At 42.8% G+C, this 26219-nt stretch overlaps 1 protein-coding gene across 1 annotated transcript in view; it reads left to right on the top strand.

Moving 5' to 3' along the window:
- LOC126355981 (ABC transporter G family member 20) overlaps positions 1 to 26219 on the top strand; it is a 382869-nt gene that overhangs the window by 304718 nt on the left and 51932 nt on the right. Inside the window, exon 6 of the mRNA XM_050006596.1 lies at positions 6724 to 6817. Within this exon, the coding sequence (XP_049862553.1) occupies positions 6724 to 6817 (94 nt within the window). The remainder of the gene's footprint in view (positions 1 to 6723; positions 6818 to 26219) is intronic.

Here is a 26219-nt window from a genome sequence, read left to right as displayed (position 1 = left end):
GTCCGAAAAGATGTTCGGAAAAGTGTCCTCTGCCAGATCCTGGAGAACTGAAATGCAAAATTCGTACCTTCTGTAATGATCGCCGGGACATAACCTGCCCTCATATTTGACAGAAAATTTTCAAATTAGCGTACACTCCGCTGTAGAGTGAAAATTCATTCTCAAAGTAAATCTGCAATGGCTGAGCACAGCTTAACGGAAAGCATACGATGGATTTCGAAAAGACGTCTCTAAGTCTGCTTAGACAATGGTTTCTAGGACAGCATTAGTAAGGACGCAATCATTACACGAATGTCAGCGGGTCTTGTTAATCGAGGTAAGGGTTATGCCCTAGCGCAACCTGGCAACCTGCCTTTGAACGGGAGATGCCACAAATTGTCTGCACCGCAGCGATAGACGGCGGACACAAGTCGTAAACACTCGACTGCGACGGTGAGCTGTTCTGGGGCGGCCGCTGTAAGGTTAAAATTCCAGCAGCCGACACCAATATGTATGAGACGGACTGTGATACACCGACACTTCGCCAGAATATCGAAATAAAATAAAAGCTCTTACTGCGATCTAGTGCGGCAAGGTGCTCCTGAAGATTTTATCGCATTTTTGCTTGCTTCTCTTCGTTACGTATCTTATAGACATGTATTTGCATTCGGGTTCCTTAGACAATAAAAAAATTAAAGCCTTGGATGGAGGACGCTACAGTTGATTACTGACCGTGCCACTGCTGCAGATCGAGTGAGCTCAGCGCCAGTTCTAATGTGTGAGATCCTTACGGTTGCCGTTATCCACCTAATGGACGTCGTTAAGTCTCAGCTCGGTAATGCAGTTCTGCCGCCTCAGAAGCGACCAGAAGCTCCCAACATTCGTTACTCCCAGTTCGCGTCGAAATGAAGGCAACGAAGGCGTTGAAAATTATTTTCCATGCGGGAATATTTGTAGGAGTGAAGATGAGAGCTCCATAAAGTCGTAAAGATATCTTTCGTTACGCGCTGACAGAATGGTTTCCGGTTTAAAACAGAAACACATAAAACAGTGGACGTACTGTTCCTCGTTTAGCAAGCAGTCTTCTGCCAACATCTGACCACCATCGCCAATCAGCTACTGGTTGCCTGTCTGTACACGCGGTAACCCACGGATTTTGCAGTTTGCGTCTGCTGTAGGAAAAACATAGTCTGGCCTTAGTAAGGAACCCCTCCGTTTTAATTTCCCCTCCAGTCTAAAATTAACCATGGGCGCTGATAGTTACGTCTATATTTCTTTCGGCCAAACAAGATCATATAATTCGCTACATGCATTGTGTATGACGAGTTACAAATGTGATTGAAACTGGTGAAAATTACCTCATAAAATCTTTAACGAAAAAACTGAATCAAAACAGATTATTTTCCTACCAGAATTTTCAAGAAGACTTGGCACCAAAAACCTTCAAAAAACAACAGTAATTAGATATATTAATCTTTCTTTACCACCGATTATTCTACCATTACAGAACCAGTAATTCAGTTCATATACACTCCTACATGTCCTAATTTTCACTTGTGTCTGCCACGAATGTTTCGAGGTACTTTAGTCGTTTATTCAAATAATAACTATTTCAGTCTATTAGTTTACCTGTCACTGCTTGTTCGCCGGCCGCGGTGGCCGAGCGGTTCTAGGCGCTTCAGTCCGGAATTGCGCGACTGCTACGGTAGCAGGTTCGAATCCTGTAGACTGTGTGTCTGGAGACAACTGTTCCAGTGGCTGCGGTAAGGTCCCGAGCCAGGCTACCTGCAGTACTCCGTCTGCGGGCATTGATGGTGAGATATCGGTCTTCTTGTGACGGCCGCGGTGGCCGTGCGGTTCTGGCGCTGCAGTCCGGAACCGCGGGACTGCTACGGTCGCAGGTTCGAATCCTGCCTCGGGCATGGATGTTTGTGATGTCCTTAGATTAGTTAGGTTTAAGTAGTTCTAAGTTCTAGGGGACTTATGACCTAAGTTGAGTCCCTTAGTGCTCAGAGCCATTTGAACCATTTTTTGGTCTTCTTGTGGTGTTGCACACTGTGGACGTTCCGTACTGTAGCGCCTGGACACGTTTCTTGTTTGCTGGTATCGTTGCCATAATCTTGAGATCACACTTTGTGGCATACGGAGGGCGCATGCTATGACCTGCTGTCTTTGAACATCCTCCAGTCCCCCTAGTATTCTACCCCTCATAACATCAATATGTGTTCTTTGAGCCACTTTCAACACACAGTCACCATTAGCACGCCTGAAAAAAGTCTGCACACTTACTCGCTGCACCGTGTTCTGAGATGCACCAACACACCTGTGAACTGCTGCCAGAGCCACCGTGCGACGACTGCAGGTCAAATGCACCACATGGTCATACCCGAGGTGATTTAAACCCGCAAACCACCCACTAGAGCGTTGTTTCACCATTCATCAGAATTATGCTTAATTTATGAGCATGAGTGTATTTCACAACTTAGTCACCTTGACGACGAAGACATTTCTCCCAACGAGAGACCAGTTTGGCGATAGCGTCCTGTAGAATATTTGATTTTTTTGACGGAGCCACAACTTGACGTCTGTTTATACTGCTTCATTACTATCAAAGTGATGTACCCGAAGATGTTCTTTGTTTTGGAAACGGATGAAACTCGGATGGGGCCAAGTCAAAACCTTATGGAAGATGATAGATGACAGTGAACCCAAGGCGTAGAATTGTCGCAGCCCTCGTGTGTGGGCTGGCACTGTCATCCTGAAGGTGTGGGTGCTCCATGTGTGGACGAACCCTTCCAAGTCAAAACTCGATTATAGCACGCTGCTCCGCATGCACCGACACACTTCTGATACACACCGCCATATTACAAGCTACAATTAGGAGCCAGCTAGCGGCACAGGACTGTAAATACGTGGATACGAAGAAGAAAGATGTAGAATGTTAAACAAGTTTGTTTCATTTAAAAATGTTTATCAGTTTTCACATAAAAAATCGGAGGTATTACTTTTCAGTACCCCCTAAATATACCAAACAGCTAACCCGCGGCAAAATATCAATTGCAGGTTGCCTACCTAACGTCTTCTAGGGTCTACAAAAGTTTGATTTTCTATATTTCATTCAGTCACAAACCAAATTTAAAATTTAAAATGCTGTTATAACCTACTCTGAAATAGCTACTATCTTATCTTAAAGCTTTAACACAATAAGTCAATTATTACAGTTAGAAACTGTGTATATTCTAAGTCTTGAGATAACATAACCCAAACTATATCCATCCATTACTTGAGAATGAGAGGATTTACCGACTTCCGACAATCTTCACGCATAATTTCAAGCCTTTAAGAAAAGGGTGAAAATGTGAAAAGGGAAACGTTTACCCTAACCACATTTTCCATGTTCGTGTAGTAAAAGTGCAGCATCAAGCATGACGTTTTAATTTATTACTTCTTCACAACACATTTTGCAGACGGTATTCACATATGCAACTCATGTAACTGCAAACTTCTTTCATCTTATGGCACATAGTTCGGGAGATATGACGTTTCATGTACGGCAGTTCGGAGTTTTTAAAGCCTCGGGGGTGCCGGTTTACTTGCAGAACCTTACTTACGCAGCAAACAGGGGCGTTCCCACCAGAGGAAACAACTTTTATTCGACATACTAATGCTATTGGAAAAATGTCTCTCTTCTATTCTCTTGGTACACTGGGTGTTTCCTTGACCACTATCAGACTTTCAGTAGTATGGAGGAAGGGATCTACACAACTTTGAGGTATGGGGCCCTTTTCGGAAACGATTGAGTCTCGGAAGTTTTGAAGAAAAACGGGTGACAACGAAGTACGAATTGTTGTTTCTACAATACAACGAACCGAGTTATTATGCAAATAGTTGCTAAGATTGTAGGGGAGGTAACCTGACCAACCAACAGACGTACATCATAAATAATTGGGGTGAGTCGTACACGGTTCGAGCGGTATTGGTATCGTACTGTCACGAAAGACAGGGATCAATGTTTGAATCAAGGTCTGATAAAAATTTTTAACCTTGTCATGTGTAATCGAAGCAATACAAATACTGTATACAGAAAGACGAATTCACTAAACGAAGAGGACATTACTGGGGAAAAAGATAAAATGCTGCGTCGGAACATAAATGTTGTCGTACCCTTTGCTCTTGCAATGCAATTCGTAATTTTTCGGTATAATCATAGTCCAAACGATCTGTTATTACTATTATAATCACTTTCCTCCTGTGCGAGTTAAAGAAAACAGGCAGCTGCGAAACACAAACTGCTGCATGCGTATAAATTATACGCTGTTTGTGTTGTATTAGATTGTGCCTGATAGTGTAGTGTGGATTAACAGAAAAATAAGTCGCATATGCTTATTATTGGATACCAGGATTGACAGCAAATTTCTAGAAGTTGTAAGTGTACAACGTCCAGCTAAGCACTGCGGCCACCAACTTAACCATTGTTCCATTTCGGGATAGTAATTAAAAGAGACACTTTAAAGAGAGAGGAAATTCAGTTGCAGTAGTTTTTACCTGATTAAATTTTTTACCTGATTAGACGTCTTTTGTTACTGCCTTAAAATGGAAGAAGCTGACGTTGCCAATGTGAATATTTTCCTTTTCACTTCAAATATGAAAACTGTTGGCTTGAAACATATAAATTGTAGAAGAGGGAGCAGATGCAAGAGCGAAACACTGTATGGAGGCGGATTTATATAGGTATAAATATGCAGCCCGTCGCTTTTTTAATTTGATATGGTTTATTTTGCGATTAACTAGTTTGCTGCCCACTGCAGGCACATCGTTAGATGGAAGTGTTACAGTAACATTAGTTTCTGTACAATGTACAGCTAAACGCTAGATTTGTGGTGTTGGCGGAAATAAGGGAAATTTGTGCAAAAGTTTCAGGAACGAAAGGGTATCCACTACAAATTCATTCCGATTGCGTACACACACACACACACACACACACACACACACACACACACACACTCACACACACAGACACATACACACAGTATTTAGGTGCACTTGGTTTCACAGTAAACAAACACCGAAAATTAGTACAAGTAGTATGAACATATTAGATATGTCACTTTCCTACGTTGCAATGTATGATATGAGTTGGATTAAATTAGAGAATAAAACATTTACGAGCATAAGTAAGGGAAGAAAGTAAACATTACAAGCGACAAGTGTTTCCATGAGTTGACAGTATTCATAGGATTAAAACGTTTGATTTAAGTGATTAGAATGAGATATTTATTATATAATTAAAGGGTAAATGGGCTGTAAGAGACAGGCGGAAACGACCATGTAGAGCCACAAGTGTGTCTATGAATAATGAAGAACAAGCAGTTCAAATGGCTCTGAGGTCAACAGTCCCCTAGAACTTAGAACTACTTAAACCTAACTAACCTAAGGACATCACACACATCCATGCCCGAGGCAGGATTCGAACCTGCGACCGTAGCAGTCCCGCGGTTCCGGACTGCAGCGCCAGAACCGCACGGCCACCGCGGCCGTCACAAGAAGACCGATATCTCACCATCAATGCCCGCAGACGGAGTACTGCAAGTAGCCTTGCTTGGGACCTTACCGCAGCCACTGGAACAGTTGTCTTCAGACACACAGTCTACAGACGACTGAACAGACATGGTTTATTCGCCCGGAGACCTGCAAGGTGCATTCCACTGACCCCTGCTCACAGGAGAGCCCGTAAAGCCTGGTGTCAAGAACACAGTACATGGTCATTGGAACAGTGGTCCCAAGTTATGTTCACGGACGAGTCCAGGTATAATCTGAACAGTGATTCTCGCCGGCTTTTCATGTGACGTGAACCAAGAACCAGATACCAACTCCTTAATGTCCTTGAAAGGGACCTGTTTGGAGGTCTTGGTTTGATGGTGTAGGGTGGGGTTATGATTAGTGCACGTACATCCCTGCATGTCTTTGACGGAGGGATTGTAACAGGTCAGGTGTATCGGGACGTCATTTTGCACCAGTATGTTCGCCTTTTAAGGGATGCAGTGGGTCCCACCTTCCTCCTGTTGGATAATAACGCACGGCTCCACCGAGCTGCCATCGTGGAGCAGTACCTTGAAACAGAAGATATAAGGCGAATGGAGTGGCCTGCCTGTTCTCCAGACCTAAACGCCATCGAGCACGTCTGGAATGCTCTCGGTCGACGTATCGCTGCACGTCTTCAAACCCCTACTACACTTCAGGAGCTCCGACAGGCACTGGTGCAAGAATGGGGGGCTATACCCCAGCAGCTGCTCGACCACCTGATCCAGGGTATGCCAACCCGTTGTGCGGCCTGTGTACGTGTGCATCGTGATCATATCCCATATTGGTGTCGGGGTAGATGCGCAGGAAACAGTAGCGTTTTATAGCACATGTATTTCGGGACGGTCTTCTCAACTTATCACCAATACCGTGGACTTACAGATCTGTGTCGTGTGTGTTTCCCATGTGACTATGCTATTAGCACCAGTTTTGTGTAGTGCCACGTTTTGTGGCACCACATTCTGCGATTACCCTTAATTTATGAGCATGAGTGTAAATATGTAGACACGAAAGATAAAAATGTAGAATGTTAACAACGTTCGTTTTATTGAAAAAGCTCTGAGTTTTCACATAAAGCATTCGGAGGATCTTTCGCAAGCTGTCATTTTTGTCATTACTTTTTGTTGCAGGTGGTTGAGTGACGTTTGTATGTGTATGTTGCAGTATCTGGAATCATCTGGTGAACATCACCAAGGACGGCAACAAGACGGTCATCATTACGACGCACTACATAGAAGAGGCTCGGCAAGCGCATGTGGTACGTACTGAGAGAAGCCCCTGGTCTCAGATAAAATGTAGCCTCGCGGCTGCGTCTAGTATGCAGTCTGCGTCACTGAAATAAAGTAGGACTATCTATAGAGTGAGCAGAGTGGAATGTGCACTTTGCCAAACGTCAGACTGAGAGTTTTACTTGACTTTCCTGCAACGCTGTTTGCTTGCGTTACGTGCTAAGAGGGAAACTTTAATGTTACATGTATTTGCCATTTTTCTACAAATTTATATATTATTACCATCAATGGTGAATAATTGTTGTGGATACGGTTGCAAATCGATAGAGGAAAAATTCATTTTTCATAGGTGAGTAAGATAAATGTCAAATTGTGGTTATTGTGTTAGTAAGAGGCATTGAAAAATATCGGGACGCAGTATAATAAAGGACCAGTAAAAAAAACTAAACTCCGTCCGAACAGGCCTTGGAAGACCCAACGGTACCGACCGGCAGCTGTGTCATACTCAGCGTACAGTCGTCACTGGATGCGGATGCGCAATGGCATGTCAGTTTACGAGACCGGAGACGTTGCTTCTCAGCCAAGTAGCTCCTCAGTTTGCCTCACAAAAGCTGAGTGCACCCCGCTTGCCAACAGCACTCGGCAGAAAAAGGACCAATACCGCAGAGATAATTTAAGCGACAGTATGTCCATCTGTTGACAATTCAAATGCTATATAAATTCGGGAGTGTGTACATTGAATGTAAACACATTTGAGCATTTTTCACTGCAGATAAAATTTATATATGACTGCACCATTAAATGAATCTCTCTAAGCCACTGTGCTAATTTGAAAGCAATTAAATAGAAAACTGTGGTACTAGCACCTATGAACACAAAGAATAACCATGTCCAGTTAACATTTTTGTTCCTCTAAGGTTTAAAAAGGATTAAAAAGACTGTACCATAAAGGGAAAGCAGAAGAATTTCCTTTCCGAAATACATTTTAGTGTGATAAATAGCTAATTTATTGGAAGTCATAGCTTGAAATTAAAAATTTCTGGGACACTTTCATTTTGGTATATTATATCTGGAGTTACGAATGATGGCATTTTGAATTTAGGCTTGTTCTGCGCCTCTACGTCACGCTTCTCTGACAACCAATGAGCATTCAGTAGTGTTCTCAGTCCCCTGCTGTGGATGTCGTAGCCAATGCAAGAGGGTATTATTTAGTGAATTTTTATTCCATTTATTGCGAATTTTTTCGTCTGAATGTGATGGTAAGCGACAAATTCTGCACAAGCAAAGCATAATTTTCCGCAGACACACTTTCTTCAATGCAGCGCACAACCGCAACCGTTGTTCGGAACTGGCAACAGTGGAACGAAGTAAAAATCGGAAAAGTTAAATATTGCAACGTTAGGAGAACGCGATTCATTAAGCCTAAATAAACATATCATCTTAATCTGTCTGAAAGCAGTGAATTTGTTGCCCTCTGTCAAAGGGTAATGGCGCCGTACTTCACTGTTTTCGTATGCAGCTGAAGGTAGAAACTTGTCGTATGTGCACCGGAAACGATTCTCCCGAGGGAGGTTGCCACATCTCGTTCAAATACCATCGTATGCCCTTCATACAGGACGCGTTGATGATTAAGTTCAAGCCAGAGATCGCAGAACTATTCTTGAAAGGAGTGAAGGAAGGAAAATTAGTATCTCGCAACGTCGAGATCGCAAGAGATGAAATTCGGCCTCAAAAATGGACAAGAAATGGTTTTGCTTTTTTTTTTTAGAGGAACCAGCCTTGCAGTCACTTTATCTAGTTTACAGAAACCACGGAAAACCTAAATTAACGTCTTAGAATCAATGTCTTCGAACGGCGACTTAAATCCCTCGTATAATGAATGCGAGTTCAATGTTTTGTCACCGTACCATACGGAACATGTAGCACATTCGGTTATCCATGTTGTGTTCAGCTGTCAGTAGCTTCGAGGATTTCTGGCAGTTCATCCATCATTTTTCAGCACTAAATGATCAACAGACAAGTAAAATCATAGATGGGAATCGATGCAGATTCCGTATGAAATCCAATGATGTCCAGTAGGCTGACGACAGTAGAAGTCATCTTTCTTGACATCCGGGAATCTCCGACACAGTTCCGCACGATCGCCTAGTAAACAAAATGCGTGATTAAGGAGTATCAGAACAGGTTTGCGATAGACAGAAGACTTCCTTGTAAATAGATCCTAGTTATTAGATCTTAACTTGAAGGACTCGTGAAACTTGAAACTGAAGTCCATTGTACCTCAAGAAAACGTGATAGGACTGTTATTTCCATTTTGTCTACGAAGTATATACCCTGAAGAACCAAAGAAACTGGTACACCTACCTAATATCGTGTACGGCCCCCGCTAGTACGCAGAAGTGTCGCAACACGACGTGGCATGGACTCAACTAATGTCTGAAGTAGTGCTGAAGGTAATTGACACCATGAATCCTGCAGGGCTGTCCATAAATCCATAGCAGTATGAGGGGGTGGACATCCCTTGTGAACAGCAAGTTGCAAAGCATCCTAGATATGCTCAATAATGTGCTCGTCTGGGGAGTTTGGCGGTCAGCGGAAGTGTTTAAACTCAGAAGAGTGTTCCTGGAGTCACTCTGTAGCAATTCTGTACTTGTGGGGTATCGCATTGTTCCTGTTGGCTTTGCCACAATGGAGATGAATGGATGCAGGTGATCAGAAACGATGCTTACGTACTTGTCACCTGTCACGTATCTAAACGTACATGCCTCCCATATCAATTCAACTGCACCATTACAGAGCCTCCAGCAGCTTGAACAGTCCCCTGCTGACATGCAGGATCCATGGATACATAACGTTGTCTCCATACCCGTACATGTCCATCCGCTTGATACAATTTAAACGAGACTCGTCCGACCAGACAACAAGTTTCCACTCATTAACAGTCAAATGTCGGTGCTCATGGGCGCAGGAGAGGGGTAAAGCTATGTGTCGCGCAGTCATCAAGGGTACACGAGTGGGCCTTTGGCCCCGAAAGCCCATACCGGTGATGTTTCGTTGAATAGTTCGCACGTTGACACTTGTTGATAACTCGGAACTGAAATCTACAGCAATTTGTGGAAGGGCCTCACTTCTGTCACGTTGAACGATTCTCTTCATTCGTCTTTGGTCTCGTTCTTGCTATTCACGGTACACTCGTGAAATGGTCGTGTGAGAAAATCCCCACTTCATCGCTACCTCGGGGATGCTATGTACCATCGCTCGCACGCCGACTATAATTCCACATTCAAACTCACTTAAATCTTCATAACCTGCCATTGTAGCAGCAGTAATCGCTCTAACAACTACGCCAGACGCTAGTCTTATATAGGCGTTGCCGACCGCAGTGCCGTATACTGACTGTTTTCATATATCTGTATTTGAATATGCATACCTATACAAGTTTCTTTGGCGCTTCAGTGTAAATGTCTTGTTTCCAGACAATACATGCCGTTGTATATGTTGTTACGATATTCAAGATTTGATGCACTCGCTACCAAAAGTAGCTGTCCCTCAACATAAATAATTATGTAATGTAAGCCCTGCAAAGACACGAGCTGACCAGACATTGCATGACAGGAATCAATTATGACAGTGCAGTATCTACATCGACCACATACATTTAACAGCGAGGAAGGCAGACACCGGATTCCGCAAAAAATCTTAACGAAGTAAAATTCACACACGAAAGAAGTCGTAATAAAACTCTCGTTCGAACAATTCCTGAATATTGCACGACGCTGTGTTATTCTTACGAGGTGAAATATATGGAAGAGATTCAAAGGAAAGTTATTTGGTTTGTCATTATTTCATTTGTTGTCATATTGCCACAGGAAAACTGAACAAACTCAAGCGGGAGGCGCTACAGGGAAGGTCTGGCACATCGCAGAGACCATCACTGACAAAATACTTTCCGATATGAGTCAAGAACAAAATGATTCCCTTTAACTTACATTTTGTGTAATGGTCTTGAACGAAATATTAAAGAAATCCATGTGTATTGATAACATACGCGATCCATTCGCTAATGGGACAGAAAAGTGTGGTATTGGGGATGATGTAAGTGCACTATGTCACTCTGCCACGTATCGTGTAATGACTTACGGATTACTGATGTAGTTGTACATCATTTCAATCGAGTGCCCCAGGATGTGCATTTTCATCTTTTCTCTTCTCAATTAATAATCCATTAACTTCCAGGCGTACAGCCACGCAAATTTCAACTCCTCCGCTGATATCTCGGGCGCGTGAATTCCGACTTCCCTAGGAGTGAGCCAACAGAACGAGCCTCCTGGGTCACTCCAAAGACGAATGAAAAATACTCGGCCGAAATATCAGTGGAAGAATTGAAATTCACACGTCTGCATGCTAGAAAATTAATGGGTTGCGTCTGAACGATATATTCAAACAAGTCACGATCGATTCGTTTCTTCACCCTCTTTATTCAATGTCCTAAATATGGACGACAAGTTAAACTACAACCTTCCTTTTTCGGACAAACGATGTGACACTGTCGTGAATTACTGTCTCTATATTTTCGCCTTCGGTAAATTCTTTATTTATTGAAAATTCACAGTGTGCACCTTCCTTGTTGCTTACCAGTTTAAGTCGTTGTTTGTAATTGAGCACTATCAATAATAAAGCGGATAATGTTTGGGAATCATATAGCCCAGCAGAACGAATAATGCGATACCGTTGTAACTGACGGAAAGATGAGGATCGCTTTACAAATCTATTTGCATCTCATGCAGCAAACAGGAAATTCCAGTTGGCGTGGCTCCTCACAGAACTACGAGCTTTCATAAGGCCAGCTGACAAGCTGAGTGAAGCCTTCGTGACGTAGTTGTAGGGTCGCGCAGTACAAGGCGACCAGCTTCGGAACTTGCCGCAAGGACAGCGTGAGAGAAACCTAATGACGTCACACAAATTTCTCACTAATCGATAGCACACTTTTGCACTAAGAGTATCGGAAATGTCGCTGGAAAATTTTGCTTCCAAACTTGTTGGCAAATTTCTTTACTGTGAAAAGTTAAGCCATTTAGTGATGTTTTAATGTGCTCGGAGCGGAAAGTGTGTTTCTGACTTGAGCTTCGGAATTGGAGTACCAGTCTGGAGAGAGACTACTGAGGAAGAAACTCCGACAATCTTCTAGTTGGTGGCTCGAATAATCGCAGAGAGAGAAGGCTATCACACAATTATACTATCACACGGGGTTAATTTTGCCCGTAGCATGATTTGCGGAGCAGCGAATAACGTCGTTCTAACACGAGTTTTCTGACCTAAGGGCTAAATGTTTTTCCATTGGTCAACTTGACAGCTTGTCATTAAGTTATTCGTATTCACAGCAGTAAACTACAACTGATAAAGAAATATTTAAACAAAGCGGGCAAATACGCTTGTAGCTAAAATTAAGCACTTTTTACTTACCATATCAGCAGATGGATAACGGTAACTTCCTTATTCTCGAAAAACCCAAAGCTTCGGATAACGTTCCACATCGTACTGACACATTTCTTGTTAAGAGAAAAGCTGCATCTTAGGGACTCGTTTCCCTTTTGCCCTGTAGAAGAAGACCTTGTAGTGTTAAACATCGCGTGCCTACTACAACGAAGGCGATGCCACACCATTTGACTTTGAACGTATCTGACTCGACCCTACTTGGAGATGTGAATCAGGCAGTTACTTTGATCGTTAATTAATCGAAGCCGATCATCAGATGTAAGTGAGCTGGATGCGCAGTACCACAATCGTAATAATGGGAAGAACTGAAATCAGATATATCCTGAAATCAAGATTTAGAAAGCAGCATAAAACGAATATTAAGCGCTGAAATCGGGAAGAAAGAGTGCATTAGTGTTCAACATCAAGCTGACATGTTAACAAGCGTCTGTTGAAATATGCAATAAAATAAAACCCTGTAAGATTGAGGACGAGGTAGATAGAGAATGGCTAGCAATGCGGAGCAACAGTGGAGCATTACGGCGCGTTCCGTAGCCTGTAGGCCAGTAGTACTCAACCCCTCCCCTACCGCTCTCTACACTGTTATTAAAATTATTTTATGATTGACATTTCAGCAAGTCGAGCGGTAGGGGAAAGCCGCCAACCAATCGTAGTTCTTTCTCGAGCACCACGTGCTTGATGGGTTGCCTCTTTCGTAGCTTACATGTAGCGCCTTCTGACGCGTAGCTGGCTGCTGGCTAGCGCCCCCCCCCCCCCCCGACCCCCCACCACCCACCCCCCCGCCACTGCCATCTGTAAGTCGCAAAGTAATTTTAATCGGAGAACAGTGAACGTTTCAGCTTTCATGGTGGACGGATAGGCGGTAGGTGTCTTAAAAAACATTTTCGTTAGGTTTTTATAAATTTTTGACATGAAATATCTGGTGAGTAATTGTTGTTATATGCTTTAACTTGCTGTGACACTGATTTAAAAATATTATAAGATAAAATTACTTCCCTACTTTACATGACACAGTGTTAGTGAGGAACCTGTGGGCGCTTAGAAAATTTTACTACTAACAGAGACACAAAAGTGGGCGGTAAGTAACAGATTGACTACCCCTGCAGTTGGCCGTGCCATCTCGCCGTGTTCTGCCGATGGCGCCTGGCGATTGTCCACGGAGTCCTCTGTGATGGACATGGACACCACACATTGACTGCTCAGGTCACCGACAACAGCAAGAAAACACAGACCGTCAAAGTAGGCACTGTTTCCTATTGCCACCCTAAACGACTGTGCCTACAAAGAAAACTATGATTTTTGCCACATTTGTCTGGCCCTAACAGCCAACCAGCTCCCAGCAATGAATCCCTGCACTCTTGGAATCCTTCTTCGGTGACCACCAATAATTATCGCAATTGACCTCTCCATTGTGCAGTATATATGTTTTTGATTTTACATGAATAGCCATCTTCTCATCACAAAGAACATTAGTGACTTAACGGTTAGTATTTGCTGCTATCTTAGGCTTTCCGAAGATCATTCAGTGTATGACAAAATTCTGTCTGATAAAAAATTGCGCAATATCGAAACAGATCTCAACAAAAATCAGCGTATTGCAGAGACTGGCAACTAGATCTTAATGTAGATAAATACAAAGTTGTGCACCCAACTACGCATGAAAGTGCGGCATTCTTTGACTGCAGCTCAATGACTTGATGACTCACAATAAGAGGCAGTAACATCATGCAAATATAGGAAGTTCAAAAAAGTGTAGCCTATCTACAGGAGGTAGTATTCGTCGAAACTGAAGCCAATACCTGCCAAGGTATCAAATGGTTCAAATGGCTCTGAGCACTATGGGACTTAATATCTGAGGTCATCGGTCCCATAGACTCAGAACTACTTAAACCTAACTAACCTTAGGACATCACACACATCCATGCCAGAGGCAGGATTCGAACCTGCGACCGTAGCAGCAGCGCGGTTCCAGACTGAAGCGCCTAGAACCGGCGGCTGCCAAGGTATCAACCGTTTTATTTGTGGCTAGTATTTGTGACTGATATTCGCTGGTATATACCGTCTTACTGCTGCCGTTCACTGCGCGTGTCTGAATGGCACAGTAAATTACCACAATACGCATGTGTGGGCTGACGCAAAACCTCGATGAGTCATGGGGGTGAAGCATCAGGGTTGCTTCAGTATCAACGTAAGGGCAGTAATTAATGTCGGCGACAGACTCATACGGCCACACAAGTGCTGTGTATCGTCGATTTCTGCGCAATGTATTACCATTGCAGAAAGATAACGACAGTGATACATGCACGACGGGGGCGGTGCGACAGTACCTCACCGCAAAGTTTCAAGGCCGATGGCTTGGTCGAAGAGCGTCAGATGTATGGCCTCCCCGTTCAGCGTACATGAACACGACGCATTTCTGGCTATGGTGATATTTAAAGTCATTGGTGTAGGCACAACCCATCGACCATGAGCACGCATAATCCGAATGGAGCCAAATCTATTTAAAAGAGTGTGCGGTTTGCTGCGAAGAATAGCCGAATCATCTGTCAGGGTACGTGACAACATGCATCACTGCCTACAATGTCTACTTCTACGCAACAGGGAGACTGGAATGAGATAACACATTGGCCCATACCTCAACAGGTATTGGTTTCCAGATATATAATTATACTAACTCTCTTCTACTTTTGGGCTATAGGAATGTGTGACTTTTTTTTTTTTTATCCTGCTATTGGGAGTAGCAGTGTGCGGAGATACGAACCGCATAGTCGCAGTTGGAGGGGAAGCACATGAAAATCCCTTGGTTGGTTACCAGGAAATTACATTTTATGGAGAAAGGTTGTATACGAAACATTTGTACTGAGAACACGTGAACACTGTTACGGTGTATTGAACCCATATTTAAAAATGTTATCAGGCCGACACTCGAAGAAAGGCGCTGTTCTTTCCGCAAGATCATTGTTAGAAAACATTCAGAGCTCTCTTTAAAGGCAGAAACTACGTATATTCTTCATTGAGCTAGGTATCTATTCCGAAGAGACGGTGCAGATAAAATTAGACAAATATACGCCCACAGAAAGACAGACTAAGCAGTCATTCTTCTTACGCTCTATCCATGAAAGGAACTGGAAGATACATAAATATAATTATATGGTGCGATGATAAATACCCTCTGTCCCGGCTTTGAGTAGTTTTTGGTTAGTATAGATGCTGGCTGCATGGTATTAATGTCAAACACTCGAATCTCACAGTAAGGGCAGTGAAATGCTAAAATTTATAGGCAGTAAGGAAACTCGTGCCAACAGCAGCGCATAAGCATCGTGTTGGGAGCGCACACAGAAGAATCCGCAGTGAGCTGTGACAGAATTCCCAATGACCTGACCTCGGTGGGACAATCCCTGTTATTGAGAATACAGATGACGCCACGGTTCTGCGTATATAGTATGCAAGGCTAACGAGACTGTACAAAGAAACTGAGTTTTCTGTGTCTTTCCTAGGACGGCTGCAGACGAGAGCTGAAACACTGCCCACCTGTGCAATCGTAGCTGGCCATATTTTTACAGTCTGTAATATCTCGTATGTCATCAAATTAGTAATCACTTATCCACCACCAGCAACTGAGGATGAAGCTTTGACAATGCCAGCCGCTCGTTCTGGCGAAACGTCTGAAAAATCATCAAAGACACGTCGGCCAAAGAACCCCAAATAAAAGCCAAGCAATTTTCCATTTATTTGTTTTCTAAAAATACTTTTAAATCGACAGTGCTTGTTGCAAGGAACAATTTCCAACTCATATTGTCTTTCCGTTAGAAAATAAACAATTCACATCAGGCTCACAGGGCTTCACTTTAGATGAGTTTGAAACTTAATAATTCACGTAAACCAGTATGCAAGTAATAATAATAATAATAATAATAATAATCATAGTACTACTAGTAGTAGTAGTAGTAGTAGTAATGATGATGATCCAAGATATTCAATTTAAAAGTAACGATTTGTCATACTGAAGGCTTAATTTCCAATGACTATTCAGATAACGTAGAGGTATTGGAAAAGAGAATTATAACGGAAACACTTTTTCCACTGGATTCAATAGATCCCTGGAAGTAGAGTACTGTAGAAATACCTCAAAAGAACAAAAAAGGAAGAGGAGTTAACATTCTTCAATCATTTCTATAGAACTGATGAGAAGACATTAAGCAAACAGATTTTCAGATCCCTTAGCCAAAATTAGCCAATGACAAATCGGTTTCAAGGACAAAAGAGTCACGGAATAAAGGATTTAAAGGCAAGAATGGAAGGAAAATAGGTTGTAACTGGAATAAAGAAGGGAGAAAACAGAAACATAGGAAAAGGGTGAAGAAAAGGAAAAGACAGAGCTTTACAATTGGCAGGTGGCTTTCTGAAGGCCTCAGCGGGATAATAACCATGAGAGGATAAAAGACTTTCTCTTATACGTGGTGAACATTAATAAAACCAAAGGATACTAACACAAACCCCAGAATAAGTTCCAGGTAAGAGGCCCGCCAACATGGTGTAAACAAAAGTACTATTATGTAATCTCGCATATCAACCGCTACTATCTACATCACTTGCAATTCCAAGGAGGCCACTTAGAACATCTGTTGTGACGTTGTTGCGAGGAAACTCTGTATATGTTCTGGGAGGATTCGTTGTCGTTGCATGCACACCGTCCAGCTCCGGGCCTTTTCCCCTCCGTTACCAGTCAGAAAACCGTCCTTCCAAATTGTCGATCTCATTAATGTTCACCCTATTTGTGGAACAATTAACATAATGCAGCCATTTGGGTATACACCAGGCTGAATAACATATATGAGAAGTCAAGGAAGATTTAAAGAGTTTACCAGCTATGCACAAACAAACATCTACAGGCCGGCCGGTTCGAGAAGATTTTTGCACAAGCGATCATCATGTGGCGCCCCTGTTTCCCCACGTGCGCTTTCGGCCATGTCAGTTTCCGCTACTAATTGTGACACGCGCTGTATGTAAATCTTGCACTTTGATACGTCCTGTATGGAGATGTTACAGTTGTGGTGTCTTTGCGCCCCTTTCAGCTTGGCGCCCCAGACGATAACTTGTGTGGCTTGGGTCTTAAACCGCTCCTCTCTACCGGGTGAACTCGAATTCCACACATAAAATTACAGAGGTTGATCGGGAATATTTTCTGAGTAGTTTAATATAAGGGAACCGCGGTCTCCTGTGGCTCTTAGCATAGTAATTATACTGTAGTGGAAATTAGTATAAAGGCAGGGTTCCTAGGAAATAAATAACACGGTGTCTGTAACGTACTGTATCGAATTTGTTATGAAAGGACTGTAGTAGATACATATAAAACATAAACAATAAAGACGGAATTACGTAGTTTATTTCATAACACGAGTAACAAAATTAGGCGTTTGCGTTTCCTGAGTGGAAAGTGGTGTAAAAGCACTCATTGTCCTGTTTGGTTGTCGCATTGCTAGTACTCTGTGCAACCTCTATTCTTCCTAATTACCTCAAAAATTCTCTTCGGCAGCGCTTTTGTTAGCCTTCGTAGTTCTTGCAGTAAAATTTCCACCCAATCTTCTCGTATGGCTCTTTTCAGCCCATATACAGCCTCAAATTGCCTTCCATTGGGATAAAAACGTATTGCGAGCATTCCCAAAAGGTTTTCCACGGGTTTCAAATCCGGTCTACGTGCAGGCCACTGTAAGACATCGATATCTGTATCTTCGAACGACTTTTTGGTTGTAGTGGAAATAGGCAGAGATACGTCAACATGTTGAGACATTAGACTTTCGTCCCCTAGGTTATACATTCTAATCAGTTCTGTCTCTAGCAGTTCAGTGTACATGTTAGAATTCATTTAGCGTTCGGCCACGCAATGCGCGATTTACCTTAAGGGCAAAAGGCTGTCAAAATAATAACACTTCCACTACCAAAATTTCTGCTCATTCTTACCTGCTGCTCTGTTCTCAGATCGTGCTTATAGCACTGAATTCCATCCAGCCCATCAACATTAAATTTCCTCTCATCATTTAAGATCACTTTCTCCCATTCTGAAATCCATGACAAATGTTTTTCAGCAAATTCCAACCTAGCCTGCCTGTGTTTGGCTATTAGAGCAAGTTTCTGCAGTCGTTTCTTGAATGCGTGATGGTTGTCATTAGACAAAATTTGTCGTACACGTATGGCTGTTACTGATAACTGTAAATTAGCAACAAACTGAGAAGAATAATGGTTTGTGGCCCGTGTTTTGCTCAAAAGGAACCGTTTCGATGCCTCAAATAATTTTCTACATAGGCCATATTTTCCGTTCTGTCCATGTAGCGCTCCCAATCTAACGAAATTGTCAATCACTGCACTCTAACGATTGACCTTCTTGGCGACTGTACAATTTGAGAGCCCTATTTCCTTGCTCACACTATTTCCGCCGTTTCATCTCATGATAACTGTTTCCCACGTAGAATTGTCGCAGTCGCGGTTTTTGTACACAACACGCGCTATCACTAATGGTACTGCTTACTACCTGCAGTAAAGGCAAAATAAAAATGGCTCTGAGCACTATGGGACTTAACTTCTAAGGTGATCAGTCCACTAGAACTTAGAACTACTTAAACCTAACTAACCTAAGGACATCACACACATCCACGCCCGAGGCAAGATTCGAACCTGCGACCGTAGCGGTCGCGCGGTTCCAGACTGAAGCTCCTAGAACCGCTCGGTCACTCCGGCCGGCAAGGAAAGGCACACACCACACAGAACCGACTAATTTCTACTCTGTTCCCATCTGCATCGTTGATGTCGTGTTATATACTGTACTACTGACATTAGTCCCTCGGTGGGTACGCCCTTCCTACCTTAGGTTCCCAAGATCACGCAGGGTATGTACCACTTACATCAAAAGATCATAAAGCCAGCCCTACTTGAGTCGACGTTTAAGTTGATCCTGACAGTTGCAAATGGGCTGGGCGCGGCCAGTTCGCGCGCCAACCTCAACCAATAACGTAAGGAGATTCTGTAATCGTCTCTATGGCAACGCCTCAGTGTTGTCACAGTTCTATAGACGACTATTGTTTTCACTTGCGGCCTTCTTACGCCGCTTCGAATATAAATATTATTGAATATTGATGTAAGTAAACAATGTTACATACAGCAAGACCGATGCAGTTCATGTGACCAGAATACTACCGACATTGCTTAAAAATCTGAAAATCGTTACTCAAGAATCATCCAAACAGAACGAAGCGGTAAATGCACGACAATGAAACACATGGCGTTCCCCGTCTCATCGTTTCTCCCTTCACTTGGAATGGGACTTCCCCTCAGAGGAGCAACGCCGGCTGGCAAAAGGCCCGCCCGCTCACCCAGAAACTGCAGACAACCGCCCGCTCCTTCGAAGGCAGCAGAACCTGAAAATACGCGCCTTTGAAGGCAGCTTGCATCGATTACAGACAAGACACTAGCTTGATATACTGGCAACTGTTCCAGTTGACCACCCAGAGGAATGTATGCAAAAGAGCGAAACCAGATGATAGTATAAAGTGAGGCCAACAGCACCACGAAACCAAGGCGGGAGACACAAATGTAAGTTTGTCTCAACCACACCACTAGAATAAGAAACCTGAAGAAACAACACACCAGAGATTCGGTGGCTCTGAGCACTATGGGACTTAACATCTGAGGTCATCAGTGCCCTAGAACTTAGAACTACTTAAACCTAACTAACCTAAGGACATCACACTCATCCATGCCCGAGACAGGATACGAATCTGCAACCGTAGCGGTCGCGCGGTTCCCGACTGAAGCGCCTAGAACCTGAGATTCGAGTCTAACAGCCTTCCGAAGATTCCAAGCGTATCAGGAGTGTCAACAACATATTGTTGGGAAAACTTTTTTTTAAACCTTAACTTTTCCCGGTGAATTGAATGTTCAAATACATTACGGGTTTGCTGCCGGGTGACGTCGTCGACCACCACCGATATTTTGACAGGAGCACACCCTACCATTCCCTATGCAGGGCAGGGTGTGCCCCTGTCGAAATGTCGGTGGTGGTGAGGACGTCACACGGCAGCAAACCCGTAAGTTATTTGAACTTTTTTGAAGTGTAAAAGAGACCCACCGTCCGTCTCCTAAGCTGATATGAACTTTTTTTGTTCTTTTTCCTGTCAGAAATCACTTTGTAAAGCTCGTTCTCTTACTTAATATTCACCCTGTGCGAAACTGATTTTCCCCAGTAACTCGTGTGTTGTTTGTAAATTAGTTTACCATGCGGGAATAAGTAACATTAGAAGACAAACATGAAAGCATAATCACCGTTATATTAGAGGCAGCATAAAGAGACACAGAGAAAAAACAATATAAAATGAATGAAATGCGAAATCATTAAGTTACACTACCAAGTTAATGAGTTAAATAACGCGCTAGAGACCCCATACCTAACCCTGTTGTTGTTGTGGTCTTCAGTCCCGAGACTGGTTTGATGCAGCTCTCAATGCTACTCTATCCTGTGCAAGCGCCCTCATCTCCCAGTACCTATTGCAACCTACATCCTTCTGAATCTGTTTAGTGTATTCATCTCTTGGTCTCCCTCTACGATTTTTACCCTCCACGCTGCCCTCCAATATTAAATTGGTGATCCCTTGATGCCTCAGAACATGTCCTACCAACCGATACCTTCTTCTTGTCAAGTTATGCCACAAATTTCTCTTCTCTTCAATTCTATTCAATACTTCCTCATTAGTTACGTGATCTACCCATCTAATCTTCAGCATTCTTCTGTAGCACCACGTTTCGAAAGCTTCTAGTCTCTTCTTGTCCAGTCTATTTATCGTCCGTGTTTCACTTCCATACATGGCTACACTCCATACAAATACTTTCAGAAACGACTTCCTGACACTTAAATCTATACTCGATGTTAACAAATTTCTCTTCTTCAGAAATGCTTTCCTTGCCACTTCCAGTCTACATTTTATATCCTCTCTACTTCGACCATCATCAGTTATTTTGCTCTGGTGCAAATAATCGGAATGATATGACAGGCACCCAGCACAAGCTTACACAAGTCCTTAAAAACACTGAGACGACAGTTGTGATGTACCTCCAAATATCGTGTCGGATCTTCTTTTGCCCGACGCAGTGCAGCAACTCGACGTGACATGGACTCGTCAAGTCGTTGGAAGTCCCCTGCGGAATTATGTAGCCATGCCTATACAGCTGTCTGTAATTGCGAAAGTGTAGGCGGTGCAGGATTCTGTGCACAAACCGACATCTCGGTTATGTCTAATAAATATTCGATGGTATTCATGTCGGGCGAACTGAGTGGCCAATGCATTCGCTCGAATTGTTCAAAATGTTCTTCAAGACCAATCGCGAACAATCCTGACCCGGTGACATGGCACACTGTCATCCATAAAAATTCCGTCGTTGTTTGGGAACATGAAGTCCATAAATGACTGCAAATGGTCGCCAATTAGTTGAACATAACCATTTACAGTCAAGGAACGTCTCTTTCTTTCTGAAGTCCCTTCATATACCCTGATGGTTGCGATATAAGGCACACCAATGCCCTAATTTACGGAGCCTACTTGATATTATGCAGATCACCATACAGTACGAGAAACCTTAACTTCAGAACTACATGTTGCCGACCGTACAAGAGGGTATCGTGTTATATGATGTTGCAGCTGTAAATGGAAAGAAATGCCGACGTGTATTGAAAGTATACAAAGCGAGTAACCTACTTACAACGTAATCTGTGGCCCAAACACTTGCAACACACTTCAGTTACGTTGTCTTGTAGATGTTACTGCTTTTTGCAGGAGCACAGGAATACTAAAAAGTTACTTTCACAGTTCTCGTATAATTAATTGCATTGGCATTTAAGACAGGCATATTACCCTTTCTGTGGGCTAATCGAAGTACAGGAAAGACAGTTTGCTCCACCGGTGGGACCTAACCTGCCGCGTTCAGAGCGAGATTAAGTTAACAATACCTTGCCTTGCAGACAATGGCCATTGTGGGGAGCCGCCAACACTTAAAGCGGGTAATCTTATCCTAAATGTCAGAGGATGACGCTGTTGTGGATATGTGGGACGGTCGGTTGTCCACTGCCGACTCCGGCGCATGCGCAGTAGGAAACAACGGCGGGAGCGCGACTCAGGAACACGAGATGTGTTGCGTCTGGCAAGGTGAGGCGACCACGTCTGTTGGGCAACGCGTCACCATAGTCGGTGCCTCGAGCGGTGCGTTGCCCAAGACTTGCGAAATCGGAGAAGCCAGTGCGTGTCTGGCCGCAGAAAGCGTCCCCCAGCGGGGCGTGGGTGCGGCGTTTCGCTTTCCGTAAGGGCACGCGACTGACACTTTTCTCCACTTAAAGAGTCCTACCGTTCCATGTGGGGAGAAAGGCGTGCTGATAAGGTCCTTTGGTGGGAGTACACCTTCTTCTGTGTTGAGATGATGGTAACCCTCTAATTAGGAAGAGGAAAGGTCAGATACTGAAAACACTGCCGGCCGGATTGGCCGAGCGGTTCTAGGCGCTTCAGTCTGGAACCGCGTGACCGCTACGGTCGCAGGTTCGAATCCTGCCTCGGGCGTGGAGGTGTGTGATTTCGTTAGGTTAGTTCAGTTTAAGTAGTTCTAAGTTCTAGGGGACTGATGACCTCAGAAGTTAAGTCCCATAGTGCTCAGAGCCATTTGAACCATTTTGAACCAAAAACCCTAATCAAGCAAAACCCAAATCAAGCTCTTCCTAGGCAATATCTTGAAAGTTCAAAATGGCTCTGAGCACTATGGGACTTAACATCTATGGTCATCAGTCCCCTAGAACTTAGAACGACTTAAACCTAATTAACCTAAGGACAGCACATAACACCCAACCATCACGAGGCAGAGAAAATCCCTGACCCCGCCGGGAATCGAACCCGGAAACCCGGGCGTGGGAAGCGAGAACGCTACCGCACGACCACGAGATGCGGGCTATCTTGAAAGCCACAGAAGGAAATAACCTATCCTATTCGGTGTTTCTATATTTTCGATGGGTCTTCCATTAGTTACACACTGAAGCCCACTATGAAAGTACGTTCATATTATCTTAGATTAAATGTGATGCTCATTTCATAGATCCATAGTGGGGAAATACTCGTGGAACACGACATAGTATAGATTATATGTTTCACACAAGAATTTAACTTGCAGAGGCAGCTGTTTAATTTCATTGAACCTCTGTGAAATGGACGGAATGCATATATGGGGTGTAAATGATAATTGTTTAAAACGTACGATAGTGGTGCAGAGGAAATCGAAACAAAAAAATTTGATATAGAACACTTGTGGTTTTGTCGATCATGTCGGGAAACCACCTCAGAATTACCTACAAAACCACCTAACCTACTGGTCGCGCGAGATTTTCGATATTATCTCACTTTCTTCCCGCAAACTCATAACAGGAGAGAAAATGAATAAGTCTTTTTTTTTTTTTTTTTGGAAAGTTAGTGCAGTTCAGTTTTATACTGAGACGCGCTGGCAGTTTCGAGCTGTTCAAGAGAAACGTACTCACCCCCATCGGTCAAGATTTTTAATATGTTGTCCGTGGTACTTCCTCCTACGATTATTAAAAAATTAGCCACTGCATGAATTATTTCCCACATTAGATCTTTTTTGGCTTTCATTGACAGTGCTATTACGCCACCGACGTAGTCGTGCCCTTACAAATTGTGAAACTGGCATTTGTGTAAATTGTACTTCACAATTTTTTAAAATTTTAACGGCATCAAATTAACAATTGAATAGTTTTGTTTATCCAGCTTTGTTACTGTGAAACTACTCTGCTTCTAAGGATTAAGTTTAGATCGATGTACAAACGTATTTAGTTTTTTACGTAACATTTACAAAAATCTTTCTTCTTTCGTGACCCTCACGGGTAGTTTAATAATGTTAACCAAACAGCCTGCTAAGCCAGTGGCGAAGTAGCCAGTCAGTAAAGGTCGAATATGGTTAATAATTCTTGAAGCCCTAATTGTTTTTGCATTGGTAGGGCGAAGTGCTAAAAACAACATACTGAAGTTCTTGGCCCGTAGATGGCGAGTTTCAGTGTGTGTGTGCATTTGAAGGTTGGTTTTGTGCTTTTTTATTGAATAATTCGAAAATCGCCGCCTCTAGAGAAAAATATCCGAGTCCAAAATGAAACTGCATTAAATTCCTACAAAAAAACTATTCTTTTTTTTCTCTATGAGTAACATTTTGAGAGAAAAGAGCGAGAGTTGCATCGAGTAATTCATACACCCGTTCACATTTACGCTGGGTAAACAGGCCTGTCGTGATTAAATAAACATCTCAATGAAAGAAGCAGCTTTTTGGACTTAATTCATAATGTTTTTACACGACTTATATCGAGCTGCGAGCCCAATGGAAACAAAATTACAATAGCTGGCGAACTTCACAAGCCGTCTACTGTTTATTGCTGTCCATTTATTACAGTTTACGGAAAGGAATTAAATTAATTTTCAACAAAAAATGCTTTATTACAGAGAGTTCGAGCGAACGAGACGAAATCATCAGGAATTTTGTTCACGACGTTCACTCACCTCCAACAGCCTGGTTGCTAAATCGTATGCTTTGTGTGCAAAACGAAGCGTGCTTTGCCAGATCGGCTTCTCACCGAGGAGTTCCCTGCGTAATAACAATGAGAAAAACGATGCAGCCAGTCAAGGTTTAGTGGAATGGACAGTCTTCAGACCCATGCTCTTAGCCCAATGGTCACGTTCACTATATGTGCTATTTACTTTTCTCACCTCTGTTATGAACAAACTATTAAGTGCTTTCATTTGTTCGTAACACAGGAGAAATATATTAGTTTCTAGAATAATGTATGTGGCTCATCTAGACAGACCAAGGTCAAAGACATACAAATAAATTGTTCAGTTGACAAAAGTGTGACAGACTGCACCGTTGATCTCATGTTAAACTTCCCAACCGCCGTTCAGTTGTCAAGCATTCGTGACTAAAATAATGATACAGTCGCTGTATTTTTTATTTCCTTCTTATTATTGTTTACTTATTTCTGATTTCGGGCGATTCTCTCTACAACCAACGCTTAACAACTAACAAATGATTCACGGTTTCTTCTGGAGTAAGAAAAACTTAAAAACTTTTAATACTGTTACTGGGTTATTGTTTAACTTACAAAACCTTTAGGGCAATGACGCCTATTTCAGACAATCTATTAACCAGCTCCATAAACGTAAACGTCAACATACACACGTGTGATCTTCCATTACTGGTTCAGTTGCCAACCATTCCTTCAACTGTAACCAAATCAGTAGAAAATCAGCTTCAAATAAAGTAATTTTTCACGTTCAATTACCGACTTCTCTTATTTGCATTTCACCGGTAAGATGACGATTACATGACTTCACCTCGGAGATATCGAAGTACCGGATTCGGTTTCAAACATAAATATACGACCCCATGATTTGGGATACCACAACAGTCTTGGTTGATTTGTTTGTATGTTTCGTGTGTAATTTCTACAGCTGTCAAAAAGGCAACTTTTTTTGCAGAAGTAGTACCCTCTCCCTGGGTACATAGTTCCATTTCGAAATAATCAGGTGAAGACAGGCGAAATACGTGCCTTTTGCGATCGTTTTCCGTAATGACTAGGCGTGATCTAAAAGGATGAAAAACACAAGGATTTCTTGAGGTGTACCGAATCAAGAGACTTCCGCACCCATCTTACTGTCCACTCCTTGTACCATGAGAGACTTTTCTATTCTCAAAAGCGAAGAAAATCATTCGTAAATTTGAATTTGTTTCACAAAGTGGCTTTGTTTAGCTTTGAAGCGTAATCTTTCTAAAGCAGCGTATCGTGGAGTCTTTTCTTGTGCTTTCAGACGTCAGGAAAGGGCAGTATCAGAACAGATGCAGGTTTTTTTTCGT

This window comes from Schistocerca gregaria, chromosome 3 (assembly GCF_023897955.1).
Source record: "Schistocerca gregaria isolate iqSchGreg1 chromosome 3, iqSchGreg1.2, whole genome shotgun sequence".
Taxonomy (NCBI): Eukaryota; Metazoa; Arthropoda; class Insecta; order Orthoptera; family Acrididae; genus Schistocerca; species Schistocerca gregaria.
This window is presented reverse-complemented; position numbering and strand designations above follow the sequence as displayed.